Genomic DNA, 14926 nt, shown 5'->3' on the forward strand with positions numbered 1-14926 from the left:
CCTCACCGCCCGGAAGAAAAGAAAACCGTGAGGCACCAAGGGGGAGAAACACGGGAAGCCAGGGCTCGGGGCCGGGCCGGGAGAGCGAGCGCTCCCTGCTGAGCAGCCGGCGGGGAGCGCGGGGAACAAGGAGGGAGAATCCTCGCAGAGAGAGGCCGGGATGGACAGTGACTGCCGCCCCAGGAAAGGGGAACGCGGGGACAGAAGCCGGGGGCAGCAGGCGGTTGCGCTGAGGGATTAGCGCACCGGCCAGGTACGCCCGCCGAGCGCCGGAGAGCCGAGCAGCACCGCCTCAGCATCCCCGCGGCGGGCGCTGCCTCCCCGCCGCTGTGAGCGGCCGAGCGCGAGCTCCTCAAGCTCCTCAGTGCTTCACTCCCGCCCGGCGAACACCGCCCGCGCTGAGCCCGGAGGCGGCCAGCCCCGCAGGCCGGGCGGAGGCACTGCCGGGGCGGAGGCGGTGCCGCCCCGAGGGCGCCCCGGGGGCCGCTCCCGCCGGCGGGCGCGGAGCAGCGGCAGCACCGCCCGCGCCGGGGCACCCGCCGGGAAACTGCGGCCCCCGCGCCCGGCGGAACCGGAAGTCGCCACAACGCCCTCACGGGCGCGCGCCCCCGCCCGTTGAAGGCCTCCCGTGACGAGCGCGCCGTGCGGGGCGGGGCGGGGCCACCCGCGGCCCCGCCCCCCTGGATAAGAGCGGCGGCCGGCGCGCGGCGCGGCAGTGAGCGGCGCTGGGGCGGCGCATGCGTGTGGCGCCGGCGGCCGCGCGGAGCTGCGCGACACTGTCGGGGTGAGTGACGGCCCCGGCGGCGCCTCCCGCTCCCCTCACGGCATGGCGGCCCCCGGGCCCGCCCGGCGCACCGGGGATGCCCGACTGCGGCGCCGGGCCGTGCCGTGCGTCCCTGCCGTGCTGGGCCTGCCGCTGGGGAGAAAAACGGGGGCCGGCGGATCGGGCGGCACACGCGAGTCGGTCGGGCCGCGGTGCCGGGGTTGGCCGAGCCCGGGGCTCGGAGCCGTAGCGCGGCCCACGCCGGCGGGCGCAGGGGGTGGCGGCGAGCGCCGGGAGGAGCCGGGAGCGCGTTTTGTGCCGTTGTGCTGAGGGGGGCGGGGGGCGGCGGGGCCGGAGCCGCCGCGGCTCCGCTCGCCCCGGGGCTGGCGGGGATCTCGGTGCGGCACCGCTCGCCGCGGCGGGAATCCCTCTGAGTGCGACGGGACCCGCCCGGGGTCAGCGGAGCCCGTGGCCGCATTCTTGGAAATCAGCGTGGCGTACCACGCGTTTTCTTCCTGACCCGAAACAGTATCAGTGTTCTCTCACTCGCTTCCGAGCTGCTCCTCTCGCTGCTGTGAGTAAACAAGAGACCGCACTGTGGGCTCAGGCTCTGCGCTTCGCACTCTAATTTAGGCTGGCTTAATTTAGAATAAACGTTTCTTTGTGACTTAATACCTCATTACGCACTTATCCTCGATTTTCTAAAATAGCCAGTCTGTGGTGGTTAAATCTGGAGACATCGCTGTATCCGTCAGTGTTGACAGCGGAGCCTGTGACAGCAGAGCGAGCAGGCCGGGGACTCGCAGACTGCAGTGGTCTCCTGTCACTGGAGCACTGACCAAGGGCCATGTGCAGTATTCTGAAGTAATAAGAAAAAAAATTATTGTGCTTGATCCAAAGATAACAGTACCTCATTACATATCAACTGGATGGGAAAGGCTCTGGAGGCAAGGTCTCTGGTCATTTTGGGAATACCTGAATCTGTTGTACTGGAATGGCAGGTGAATGATGCTTCTGCATTACAAATGTGTTTGTGAATTGCACTTACAATCCAGTTAAACTGCTCAATTCGCCTGTAATTCACTCAATTCACTTTATGGGCAAACTTAGCTTTCTTTCCTTAGCAATTTACCTATCTGATTTTTTTGTTTTTTAAATAGAAACCTACCTGCTGACTTGGGGGTCATATGTTCTTGGTGAAGCCCTATGTCTGCCATGCTCTGCTAGTACAGGACTTATTTCAGAGAAAAATAGTTCCAGTTCTCTGTAGTAGAAAAGAGAATTAAAACTTATCACAGTGTGTCTAACACTATGGTTATGAGTCTGAGTCAGCTAGAAAGGAATTTTTATTTCCTGAATGTAAGCTGTCTATATTCACATTAAAATTTTCAGGAGGGTGAAGTACCATACCTTAAGCATGCATCCGAAATCTGACAAGCAGAGGCAAGGCAATTGTCTTGCTATTTAATTATTAGTTTTCTACTGGCAATTTACAGGTTACTCCCATTTGCTGTGTAGGACTGTGAAATGGCAGCCTGAATTTTAACTGAACTTAAACTCCTTGGTGAACTGTGGTTCTTTGAATATATTCCAAATAGCTGACTGTTACAATCTAAATACAGAGTTTGTCTGCTGTTCAGTTGATTTGTCTGTTGTATACCTATAAGGGTTAGTTTTATTTGCAAGCACCCAAGATTTGACTGTTTAGTGATCACAGTCTTAAATTCTTCACCACAGAATGGTCCATTTCTGGTTGGCAGAATGTGTAGAAAAATATCTCAAATTGAAGAATGTGATTCATTATACAATAACTGTAAAGAATATAATTCCTCTAAATGGAGATACCTTCTGAGGCCTGTATCTGAGCATGCTTTAGCCTGTGACTCAGGAATACTGAACTGCAGTGTGGAGGTATGGTGCATAGTAAAGATCTAATTATTTATTAAGTGAACAGATTTAAACTAACCTTGTCATGAGGCTGTTTCTTCTAAATGTTGGTTAGTCAGCATTCATCTAGCTGCAGAGACATAAGTACTTGAGGGATAAGAACTACAGAAACAGAATTTCTAACATTTTTTAAAAGTACTTGAAGTTCCAGAAAGTATATTAACACCACTTAGGTTTTTAAAGTCCAGTACTTGGAAGTCTGAAATACTTAAATATGAAAAGGGGTGCCTCTATCTCAGGTACTTATGTTAAATAGAAAGTCAGGGGAGAAAAAGGAAATTACATCACATTGTCAAATAAGGAACAGCTAGCTGGAGTAGATGACTTGTAGTGCAAAAATGTGCCCCTCCTCCTGTGAATTGCTTCTGAGATTTGTTAAAGATAATGTGGTGGCAAGGTGAGCAAAAATAGCTTGTGGATTTAAGGTAGACACATTTCTTCCCCTCCCAAAAGGGGTAAGCAGGTCTTATTTTTTTCCTTCCCCTCTTTCCCATTTCTTACAAGAAGTATGTAAGCTCCTTGTCAAGAGTGCTGCCTTTATAAAACCTGTACAGGCATTCAGAAATCTGTACAGCAAGTTGCTGTATTCCATACCCATTAAGTGAAACATTCTGGAGCATGCTTCGGTCTACTGTGCATACCAGAAAGGTTTTCTTTGTTATGAACTTAACTTGCCTCAAATACTTGGTTGCATTGGGGCTGGGAGAACAGAGGACAGAGTAATAAGATTCTCTGTGTGATTAGTGATAGGTAATAGGTTGAGCTAAAATATATGCAAATGTTTCTTAGTTTCTAAACAAAGGATTAGTGTTGTTATAACACAAGTATTTATTAATATGTATCTGTGTAAAAACTGTACTTGGGGATATTTGCTGTAATAAAACTTAGCACAAAAATCTTTCCCCAGTTCTCACTGTGTAGATGCACTGCTATTTATGGGTACATTTGACTATTTTCAGCTCACACATAGCCATCCTGTTGAAGTCTGAAGGTATATTTGGCTTTGTTAAAAAAAAAAAAAATTAAAAATCAATTTCCTCTCCAATACTTGCTCTTATTGATATTTGTTAATACAAGCAGAGCTGGATGATTACAAGTGCCTCCTTTGCACTTGCCTTGCCTCACAGGGAAGGGTGTCAGTAGCTTCCTAGTGCACCAGCAGATCTTCTAATTGCCTTGGAAGTTACCAGCCATGCTTTTAGATTGTACTCCATTTCTTTTGAATAACTCAAACTGTGACATCTTCAAAAGTGCTTCGATCCTCCTAAATGCCATAAACTGTGCATAAGTAGGTCAGAGAAGCAGAGTAACTGAATGTCCATTCTGTGCAAATGAGCAGCACACAAATGTGAGATCAAGAATGCTTCATTACTGCAGAGTGTCCATTTTCTTCAGCAAATATAGCTTGATGTTATTTATGGCCAAGTTTAGATCCTTAAACTTTTAAGGAGGCAGAATTTGGACAGCAGTTAACCGTGAAAACTGTTGATGTTTATATCTTCATGGCTGACTTTTGTAAATTTTTTTAAACCAATTACTAGAATACAATCTATACTACTCAGCTTCAGTAAGAGCATGCTGTCTGAAATACGAACTTTGTATTAAATTACTGTTCTTAAGTCTTCCTCTTAAGATACTGTCTGCAAACAAGCTTATGCATGTTTTAAAATACAAGCACCATTTCTCTAGACTCCACTGAAAAAGTAACTAGGTGGTTTAGTGAAAGCACTACCTATCTTCATATCCTAGCTTAAGGCACAGAGGACAGTTTCATAACTCCCTGAAATGTCAAGGCAGATCACCTGTGAATTTGCAAAGAGGTCATTGATGAATGAAGAAAGTTTTATGGCTATATAAATTATGCCTTATTTTTAAAAAATAATGGCTGATTGAAACAAATAAAAATTACCTTTTCCTAGGATATGTAAATATTTAAGTCTGTTTCAGATGTTGAGCTTAGCATTCCAGAGAGATTTCAGAAAGGTGATTGTGCAACAATCAGTCTTGAGAGCTGAGATTTAGACAGCATTCAGAAAGCTGACACAGTAATTACTAGTAGTGGTTTAGGCGTGGGATTTGGTGGAGGTTGGGCTTCTTAACAAGCCCTGCAAGGGTTGTATGTTATCACAGCTAGCATGTTACATGTGCTCTCAAACTGCAGCAGTTGTTCCCCCTCCTCTCATTTTTTCTATCATAATCAATGTCTCATGGTCCTGTCAGATCTTGTACACGCACCGAGGTGGAGTACAATCATTTGCTGACTAATCAGGGTTCTGTACCAGCACTTTTTTAACTTGTGACTTGCATTTGACTTCAGAAATATTGAAATGGATAGCAGGCATTAGCCTTAAGCTCTCTTAATTAATTTTTCTTTTGTAGATTTGTTGCTATAGGATAGGATCCGTGAGGCACAAAAAAATCCCTCTTTGATACAGTGTGAGCTTAGATAAGATGGATGTTTTATTTGGAAATTATGTTGATATAAAGTAATTTTAGAATTGGTGCTATATGTGTATTGTGTTGCTTAAGTAATTTTGACAAATGGGTATCTCTAGTGTTCTGCTCCCCTGAATACAGTAGTTCTGCTTGCACTTACAGGAGTTGCTTCCTGGGGGGGTCTGTGTTTTTATTTAATTTTGCTATGAAATATCTGCAGCTCCTGTTATTGGGAAGGGTCTAACTGAACTGTCTTATGCAAAAATTTCCAGGGTTAAGCTAGCTTTTTAAGGAGGTTGTCTGAAAAGGAAGAAATGGTCTTCACTAAAATCAGGAGGGCTGAATGAAGTAGGACTGTGCTGCAGTACACAGAACACTGGTTTGGCCCTCATTCACTTCTATTGAAGTCTCCTGCCTAGAGTTATTCTGAAATGCCTGCCTAAAATATATTTGGTATCTAAAAGTGAGTAAAATAATCCCACTTCTGTTGACACAGACAGTCATGATTGAGAAAACCATCACACTCCTAAAGAGAATGGGATTAGGTCCCACATCATAAATGTCCATATAGTCAGAAGCTACTGTTTTCTTAAGATCATCAATAGTGGACGCAATTCAAAATGGAAAGAGCATAGCAGAGTTGTTGTTTCTCAATTGTTTATAAATTGCAACTAGTGATGCTGGATTGCAGACTAATCCTCAGGCACCTGGTTTACAGTCCTGCTTAGGAGTCTGCCCATCCCTCACACTGCAGACAGGTGGATCTTTCCTCCTAAAGGAAAAGGAAGATTACACATCTGCAGAGAATGCCTGTCTTTGGGCAGATTTACCATAATGTGCCTGTACTGCAGTTTCTTGCAGTACCAGGGCTACTGTGAAGGGGTTTTCTTGCCATGTTTGCTGAGCCCTCACATAGCTGGCCCTCAGTTGTTGGTTGAATCTTCTTTGCATGGAATTCTTTTGGTGGAGGGATATGGACAAATTCACATTAATATTATATGCTCATAGTATTGATTCTCAAGAGAGATACAAATTAAACTGTTTGGATAGGGTTTGGTAAGGTTTTTTATATGATTTTTAAACAGACCATATTGCACTTGCTGAATGTAGGATATTTGTGTAGATGAAGCAGAGATCCAGAGAACATCTTTTTTATAGTCTTGGACTTAATTTCTCCTGCTTTCACAATGCTGACTAATTTTACATTGCCCCTTCCCCTCCCTGATGAATTTCCTAAAGAAAGTCCTGTGAGTCAATTTCTTCCGTAGACTGTGATTACTTACTCAATATAAAGCAATTGCCAGCGTATTTTTTCTGCCATAAATGGGCTGGATAAAGCATTCTTCACACATTCAGAATAGCTTTGAATGCAGCAGGGCAGTTTCAGCTGAGATTATTTCAAATCACTAGATTTCCAATTTGTTTGAAATAGCTAGAAGACTTGACATTGCTTTAAAGTATCTTAATATTTAAGTTAGTTTAAAATAGTTGCTGTTTTATGTAAAATAAGTTTTAGAATTCTGATTCAAATATTCAGTAATTCTGTTTATTGGAGCAAAGGCTGTGGAAGATAATACTTAACAGCAGACCAGGCTGTTACATGTTGGCTGTGCTGCAAATTAAAATCTTTAGCAGAAAGATACAACTGAAAACAGCTACTGGAAGGTTAGATTGTTCTAGAAAACTTTTTAAAAAACTTTTTTGCATTAATAACTAGTAGTTTATGTTCAGTAACTGAAGTTGTGGGATACACAACTGCCATATATCAATACCTCCACATATTTTTCCTTTTTTTTCTATGCAGTTTAGTTCTCTAAGAGAACTTACCTGTTTTGTTTTAATTTTTAATTTAATTTTGCAATCAGATTCAAAACAAGAAGATTGGTCAAGTTTTCCAGTTGGCAAGTATTAGGACAGGAGCCCTTTCTATTAAATAGCTCTCTACAGAGCTATTTAATTTCTTGAATACTGGAATTTCAGTTGAGATGTGGAACATCAGGTTTGCATTTCTGATATTTATGTCCTCTCTCTTGAAGGGAATGAAAGCTGCAGGAAGCCTGCCAAGTCCTGAATATCAAGGGTTGTGAGACATCCTCAGAGAACACTGCACGATGTCAACTGCAGGAGTTGCTGCTCAGGAGATGAGAGTCCCCTTAAAAACCGGATTTCTTCACACCAGTCAAGGCATGGGCAGTCTGAAAACCTGCTGGGGTACTCACAGTGGATTTGAAAAGTGAGTGAGGCTACAATTTGTCTATTACATCTTCAAATCTATTAAATAAGTGTTATGAATACTTGTGCCAGTACAGCCCAATTTACAATGAACGCTTTTTTTTTTTTTTTTTCCCTTTTTTCCCAGTACTTTCTTTAATGTGGACCCTATAGCAGTGACATATAATTTAAATCCATCAAGCGAGCAGCATTTGCCATCCATTGGTAAGTACAAAGTCTGACACAGACGTGTTAGGAAGTGTCAGGGATTTGTCTCGGGAAAAACCCTGCGGGCCTCGCTGACACCAACGCCCTCCCGGCTGGGCCGCGCTGCCCCCTGCTGGCAGCCCAGCAAAGTGCTCCTGGGCAGCGACAAAACCATTTTAAAATAACGTGCTCGAGTTAAACAAAAACACACACACACACCCCTCCCATTCCCCTTGTACATAGGAGGCCTCTAAGTTGCCATTACAGTTTTGAAGGAAAAAATTTTGGTAAAAAAAGCAAATTTTCTGTTGTAGTCTTATGCTGGGATCTTTGTAGCTCTCTTGCTTATGCTTAGGATCTCTCACTTAACTGGAGCACTGGTCTAAAACAGTAAGATAATCTACTGCTATCTTAACTAAATGCCTAAATCCATGGCCAGATGAGGTCTGTAATACCTGCATTTCACTACCTGCAGACACAAAACAGACATTACTTACTGTTGCATTAGAAGGAATTAAATATGCAGTGGCAGAGTCATGTTCTGGACTGTTACTTAGAAAAGTGTCTCTAAGAATTTCTCACCTTTTTAGGGCACTCTTCCAACCAGGCTTCCATGAATGACCACATTGCTGGAAGTTGCATCCAGGTCCCTTCTCAGAAATCCAGTCCACCTCCTGTAAGTCCCAAAAATGAACAGCCAATTTCAAGGTACGACGACCACCTCGTTCCTGGCTTTAGTAAACTGTCATTAACCATGGGCTGTGTTTCTGAGGAAACACCTCCCCACATGCCAATTAAAAATGGACCAATTCAACTTCTGTCTGCATCTTCTAATGATCGCAGCTGCAGGCCACTACCCCCTCTGCCTATATCTGAAGACTTTACTCCAGATGAGGTTGACAGAGAGGTAGAATTCCTGACTAGCTCAGATACTGACTTTTTGTTAGAGGATTATGAACTTCCTTCTTTTAAATCCAGTGCTCCAAGCCGTCGGAGCTTTAGGGGCTGTGGACAAATCAACTATGCGTATTTCGATACTCCAGCAGGACCAAAAGCAGAAGATGCCAACCCCACACCAAGCCTGAATGTGTACATATCCAGTATTTATCCTCCCCCACAGCAGCTGCACCGCCGCCTGCGGAGGTCCCACTCTGGGCCAGCTGGATCTCTCAATAAACCCATAGTAAGACTAACTGGACATTTAAACAGGTCGTCTCCAACTTCTGATGAAGATAAACCAGAGATTCCCCCAAGGGTGCCCATACCCCCAAGGGCTCTCAAACCAGACTACAGAAGGTGGTCAGCAGAAGTGGCTTCCAGTGCTTACAGTGATGAAGACCGGCCTCCCAAAGTGCCCCCCCGAGAACCTCTGTCACGGAGCAATTCCCGCACCCCCAGTCCCAAAAGCCTTCCATCATACCTCAATGGGGTTATGCCCCCCACCCAGAGCTTTGCACCTGATCCTAAGTATGTCAGCAGCAAAGCTCTACAAAGACAAAATAGTGAAGGATCTTCCAACAGGGTCCCCTGCATTCTTCCAATTATTGAAAATGGTAAGAAGGCCAGTTCAACGCACTACTATCTGCTACCCGAGAGACCTCCGTATTTGGACAAGTATGAGAAATTCTTCAGAGAAGCAGAGGAGAGGAGTTCAAACACTGAGGTTCAGTCCTGGTCTGGTGACTGCACAGCCACCTCAGCCCCAATAAAACTGGACTCAAAACCCAGAATGGACATAGGTGGTCCCCTGAAACGAAAGCATCTGTCCTACGTGGTTTCCCCTTAGTGTCTGGGAGCACAGTCTCAGCTCACTTGGTTGGGATGGAGCTGAACTTTATCATGTTACAAAGTTCTTATGGTTCACAGATAATGAAGTAGGAGCAGTTTGTCCTCTGAGAACTGAAAAGTGGATGGTAAAGTCCTCTTATGCTGCATGTATTCGATATGTTTCTTAAGACTTTTTTTGTCTTGGTATGTAAGCTGAAAATCTACAAAGATTCCACAGAAACACAAAGGGATAGTAGTCACAGTTGGCCAGTTGTATGCTACCTAGATGAACATGTTTGGTAGGCAACATTTTTTAAAAATTTTTCTTTTAATATCGATCTTTGCTTAAGAGTCACTTATAAAGCAGACAACAGACCAAGTAATGCAGTACAGTTTTTGTATCAGCTGTTTTCCAGAATTTCTTTTACATGGTAATTCTACTGAGAACAGACTGTCCTGTTTTACTAGGATATGTCTGATAAGAAGGTAAATGTGAGATCTGATACCCACTTCAAGACTTGGCAGGCATATTGGAAGTGCATTTTGAAAGATTAATCTGTCTTACAAATTAATTTGATGCTAATAGACTTTTAAAGTGAGTTAGGTTTTGTGAATTCAGTTGCTAGACACACTTGGCTCAATTTTGCAGTTTTTCCTAGAAGAGACTTGGACCAGCTATTGCTAAGCCTCTGCTGCTGCTCTTTTCCTGCTGGATCCTAGAAATGTGTGAATGTGTCCTAGCAGCCACAGGGTTGCTATTAGGTAGGCAGTAACAACTATGTGCTCACCTAGAGTCTGAAATTATGACTGTATTAAATACAGAAACACAGCACAAGCTGGTCTTGTGTTCTGGTTTCTGTTCAGTATTTTAGGGGAGGAGGAGGAGGAGGAGGGTATGAGGAAAAAGACATGATTCCATTTATGAACAGTGGCAGTCCCATCTCTTGCTGCTTCAGATGCTGCTTTTTGCTGTTTAATTTTTCCTCACTGCCTCAGCCATTCACTGAAGTTCACTGAGGTGCCACCTTAGCAGTTTCTTGTGCTCAGTTTGGTTACATTTATCCTCTTACAGATAAGCACAAGAGAAAGGGTGCTCATTAACAGGGGTACAGAAGATGAATGTGTTCCTCCTAACAGAAGTAAACAAGGTGTTTACAGTTTAAACTGCTGAATGAGATGTTTGAGCTATTTTAAAGCTTACTTTTTATTTGTTTTAGTACAAACTAAATGAAGGTGAAATACATGCTATAGAAATGCACTGATATTTCTGCATTGTGTACAGTATTGAATAAAAATAATTCACTTTGTATTTTGAATATTGTCATGTCTTGAATTTAATAAAGTTATAAAATACTTATTTATGATACATTTTGGTTTTTGCTTTATTGAATAGTGCATGCAATTGCATTTTAGTTCCGTATTTACTGCAAAGTTCAAAGTTAGTAATGTTAAATGTGCAACAGATGTTGAATTCAGATTGCATTTAATTCAATTTAAGATTTCTGCAGAAGAGTTCAGTAACTCACATTACACACCATTAATTTTAATTCCACCCTACTACCTCATAGCATGGTATCTATTGTTTTGTGCTGACAATAAACATCCTGTAAGATTAAGTTATCTGGCCTAACATTATTAATGATTTTGTTTTTTTCTAGAGTCACCTATAGCATGTTAGCCACCATTGTACAGAAAGGAGAGGGCAGTAGTGTTCCTGTCTTCAATTTCTCACCTGGTAAAATAAGGCATGGTTAAGAGGGCAAAGAAATTGTGAATACTTACCACAAAGAAGTGTATTTCACCACAGTTTGCAAGCCATAGATGAGGTTACTGAAGATAAAAAGCATCACACAACTTTGGTCCTCTGGCTGTGTATGCAGGCAAATACCTGCCTTGATCTGGCAGTGTGGATGTGTCAGTGGGCTTATTTCAGAATAAAACAGGGTACCATCCTTGGAATTGCACTGGATGTGAAAAATGTCAGACACTGTTTTTCAGTAATGCCCAATCCCTTGGCTCTTACACCCTGGAAGATTGCTAAGATTCATTTAGGAAGGTGCTTAAACACCTACTGCTGTGCCATAGCACTAAGAGCCCATGCAGATCAGCTTCAAAACATAAACAAGTTACCTAATCCTGTGCAAGGCTGTCACCTCATATTCAGCCTACTGAAAGCTCTGCTTTCCCTCCACCCCCTGGATTTTTCTAAGATGAAAAGGTAAAATCTATACTTAAAAGTGCTTGCATATAAGGGGAAGACTGCAACTCTAGGACCCCAAAATAGTGTAAACTCTGTTACACCATCACTGTTTCAGTAACAGATTGACACTGGCAAGCTGCAGCTCTTCCCTCCTGGACTGTTAGAGCTGGCACAGACTCAGCAGTTGTCATTTCAGTAGAACTCCATCTAAACCCAAGGAAGTGCCTACAGATTTCTCCCAGCTTTTGCCTCAGGTCCCACTCCATTCCTGATATTCCACATTTTTAGCTTAAATATATCTGGTATTAATAGGGTATTTGTTACACTACCTCCAGCCTTGCATTCCAGCACATATTTTCACTTCTGTTAGCAGTAGAGGTGCCCTAAAAAACAACTAATGTAGCAGCAGCAGGTTTTTTACCTGAGCTGCTTCTGCATACAAGCTATTATCATATTTATAGAGCTGAAAAACTTAAAACAATTATAAAACTTATGCTTTTAAATGGTCTTACATAAACTTTTCTGAAATTCTAAACATTTAAGACCTAACCTAACCTCCATGTGTTTTTTTCCTAGGGAAAAAAAAAAAAGCATACTCCTTTGCTGAGGGTATTGGTATTGGCTAAGTATTAAAAGTATTAAAAAAAAGTCACTGTAGTGATGTTAGCTTTCCTATTATGAGCTGTGTGTCAACTGAATCACAGCACAGTGTTAAGAAGTTAACATTTCAGAAGTTTCACCTGACAAAAGCAGGTGGAAGCCTTGCATATATTCTTAGACACCAGATTCCTGTGCTTTGGGAAACAGTCTGCAGGATCCAAAAACTGTATTTCATTTTCCAAGTGAGTAATTAAGACTGTAGTGCTGTGGGGGAAGCTTTGCAAGTCCTGGCCAGAAGACATTTCTCTGCTCATCCCCTGGCACATGATAAGGCTTGTCAGGACACAACATGCTTTTGCAACAGCCTGATCACATGTTTGAATATTTAGAGTTTGGACTCACTTGGGCAAGGCCTGACAGCTTGCCTCTGAGAGCTAGATTTGACTGGAATAATCACACTTCAAAGCAGCTACAGCTTGATAAACTGAAGTTTGGAGAGTCCAGGAATTTGTGTTAAAGCAGGGAAGAAAGGTGTGTGTGTGTGGAAAGGCAATGCTGCTCTCAGCCTCCTGATTCAAGGAGCAGGATGCCCACACTGCTCCCCTGCCCTCAGCTCTCTCCCCTTTGCCTCAGGAGCCCTGCTGTGACCACCCAGGCACCTCAGTGAGGACTCCTTGGTGTCAGGAGGCAGCAGCTGTGCTGGGACAAAGGGGTTGTACCACAACAAACTCCAGCACAGCCCTAGTGAGCCCAAGAACATTGAGATGTGTCTGGCAGCAAAGCTGTGAGAATGGGAGGAGGGGGTGGGTGACCTCTCCCCTAGGCTCAAAACCATTGATAGCACAAGCAAGAGCACAATGAGTAATGACTGACAGCAAAAAGCATCTGTCATATTCACCTGGGCAAAGGTTGGTGTTGCCTGGTGCTGCTTGGCTGCTCTGCTGTTTGCAGAACACCCTTTACTTGGTGAGTTTGACTGGCAAATCAACCCAAAGAAGCTGAGTCTGGCTGGTAACTAAAGGAAAGGGTGTTTGTCTCAGTAGATCTTTTCCTGAAAAGAAGTGTGTTAGTACTAGATGAGTTGAAAAACCCATTAGCTTAACTTCACCATATTAACTTGCTGTTAAACAGATAAAGTCAGTGAATAACACAGAGCTGTAGCTGATCATGAGCTTCTTTTGCATCACAAGAGATAAACCAGAAAGTAAACCTGATTCGGAAGTATGCTGATTGACAACATAATTAAATCTGCAGTCATTTAAATGTACTGATTGTACTGATTGTTGTTGCTGTCATTAAGAGTTTTCCATTCACTCCCAGACTGCAGCAGGCACAATTACTACCATCCTGAAACTGTAGAAGAGCACTCAACAACATCACATTTGCTCCTGCTGCAGCCTTGGTTTCGTTTTTAAAGTCTGAGTGAAGTGTTAAGTTTGACATGATAAAGGAAAGCATCTTTCTACTCCAGGACAAAGACACAAATTTTGCAAGGGCAGTTACTACAGTATGGTTGCTGATGGTGTTCAAACCAAGTCTTGTAAAGAATTCAGGGTTAAGATGATGGCCAGATCAGTCATGGTGGAATTCCCAGCCTTCAAACTCATGATTACAGACTGTGGCCCTTATAAACACTTTTAATATTACAAGCTGTATGTTAAATACATACTCTCTGGATTATGTCAAGAAGGAAATTGGAGATGAAGGTAAACCCTCATTTTATCTGCTTGTAGGCACTCTGCAGTTAGGTAACCTATTGATTTTCTTTGGGTGTACTCAGTGTTCCTGGGTAAACTGGTAGGCTAATCTTTCCATTTCCTGTCAGCTTGCTTTTCAGAACAGTTTGTATTAATTTAAAACTGAAAACATACAGCAAGTGTTCTGTTCCACACAGCTTCCTGGCACTGAAAATCTAGCACACAACATTTAATTATACTTACTAATATTCGTTAAATAGCACTGCAGAAATTTCTGGCTGCTGAGCTTGTGATTAGCATTTGTAAACTGAAAGAGGTGTTACCCCCACCCATCCTGCATCGTAATTCAGGCATTGCATAATCCCCACCCAAATGCCTATTTTCATCCACAGAGCTCATTATTTTTTCTGAATCATAAATGGAAGCCACACCTGTGATTGCTCATAGACTGTTGCTATATTATTTATATATTGGTGTGCACCTTGATCCCAGTTGTGGTTAATTTTGGAAAAGGTGTTAAGTATTCCAAATTTTAAGTGGCATGCCACTGAAACATGGGAACCATGACTGCTATTCATTTCCTTACAAAGTGATTCAGAGGAAGAGATGCTTCTTTCTGAAGATTAAAACTGTCGTCCACAAATGATTAACATATGAAAGTCACAAAGGAAGAAAAGTGCAAATACGCTGCCATGAAACACCAGAAGGAAAATCAGATTATCCCACCATACCCACTCTGAATCTGCTTAAGGATGCTAATTACTAATCATATTGAGTATCATGATTACATATTAAGAGGCCCTCCATGCACAGAGTCTCTGGATCAAGCATGGGATCATCAGGCCCGACACAGAATAGCTTCCCCTGCCAGCAGGTGACCAGGAGACATGCTCCTGTTACCTATAATATTTATTTTACCTTTGTTAATGTGTTTATTATTTTCACAACCACTTCAAGAACAGGATCAGCACAATTGAGTCCTCTATGGAAGGCAACTGGAACACACAACCAACTCTATAAACTTTGCTGTGCTGAAGTGTGAGGCTCTCCAGGAACTTACCAGCTTCAAGGAAGTTCAGGCAAAGGACCACACCAGCT

At 43.2% G+C, this 14926-nt stretch overlaps 1 protein-coding gene across 2 annotated transcripts; it reads left to right on the forward strand.

The window, feature by feature from the left end:
• Positions 1 to 649: 649 nt before the first annotated feature.
• Positions 650 to 10697, forward strand: ERRFI1 (ERBB receptor feedback inhibitor 1). Of its 2 annotated transcripts, none has more exons than XM_056508362.1 (4): positions 650 to 784; positions 7183 to 7379; positions 7506 to 7582; positions 8155 to 10697. In XM_056508362.1, the coding sequence occupies exons 2-4, from the start codon at positions 7258 to 7260 to the stop codon at positions 9348 to 9350; spliced, it is 1395 nt and encodes a 464-aa protein (XP_056364337.1). In that variant the 5' UTR covers positions 650 to 784; positions 7183 to 7257; the 3' UTR covers positions 9351 to 10697. The 2 variants fall into 2 exon arrangements, with proteins under 2 accessions (XP_056364337.1, XP_056364338.1); XM_056508363.1 differs by lacking the exon at positions 650 to 784 and adding an exon at positions 1092 to 1337.
• The last annotated feature ends 4229 nt before the right edge of the window (positions 10698 to 14926 follow it).

This window comes from Oenanthe melanoleuca, chromosome 21 (assembly GCF_029582105.1).
Source record: "Oenanthe melanoleuca isolate GR-GAL-2019-014 chromosome 21, OMel1.0, whole genome shotgun sequence".
Classification (NCBI taxonomy): Eukaryota; Metazoa; Chordata; class Aves; order Passeriformes; family Muscicapidae; genus Oenanthe; species Oenanthe melanoleuca.

What these genes read in the sequence shown, in the direction of transcription:
- ERRFI1 (XM_056508362.1), top strand. Translation starts at nt 7,258, where the DNA reads ATGTCAACTGCAGGAGTTGCTGCTCAGGAGATGAGAGTCCCCTTAAAA. An exon ending in ACTCACAGTGGATTTGAAAA is followed by an intron (nt 7,380 to 7,505) that starts GTGAGTGAGGCT and finishes CTTTTTTCCCAG; the next exon opens with TACTTTCTTTAATGTGGACC. An exon ending in GCAGCATTTGCCATCCATTG is followed by an intron (nt 7,583 to 8,154) that starts GTAAGTACAAAG and finishes TCACCTTTTTAG; the next exon opens with GGCACTCTTCCAACCAGGCT.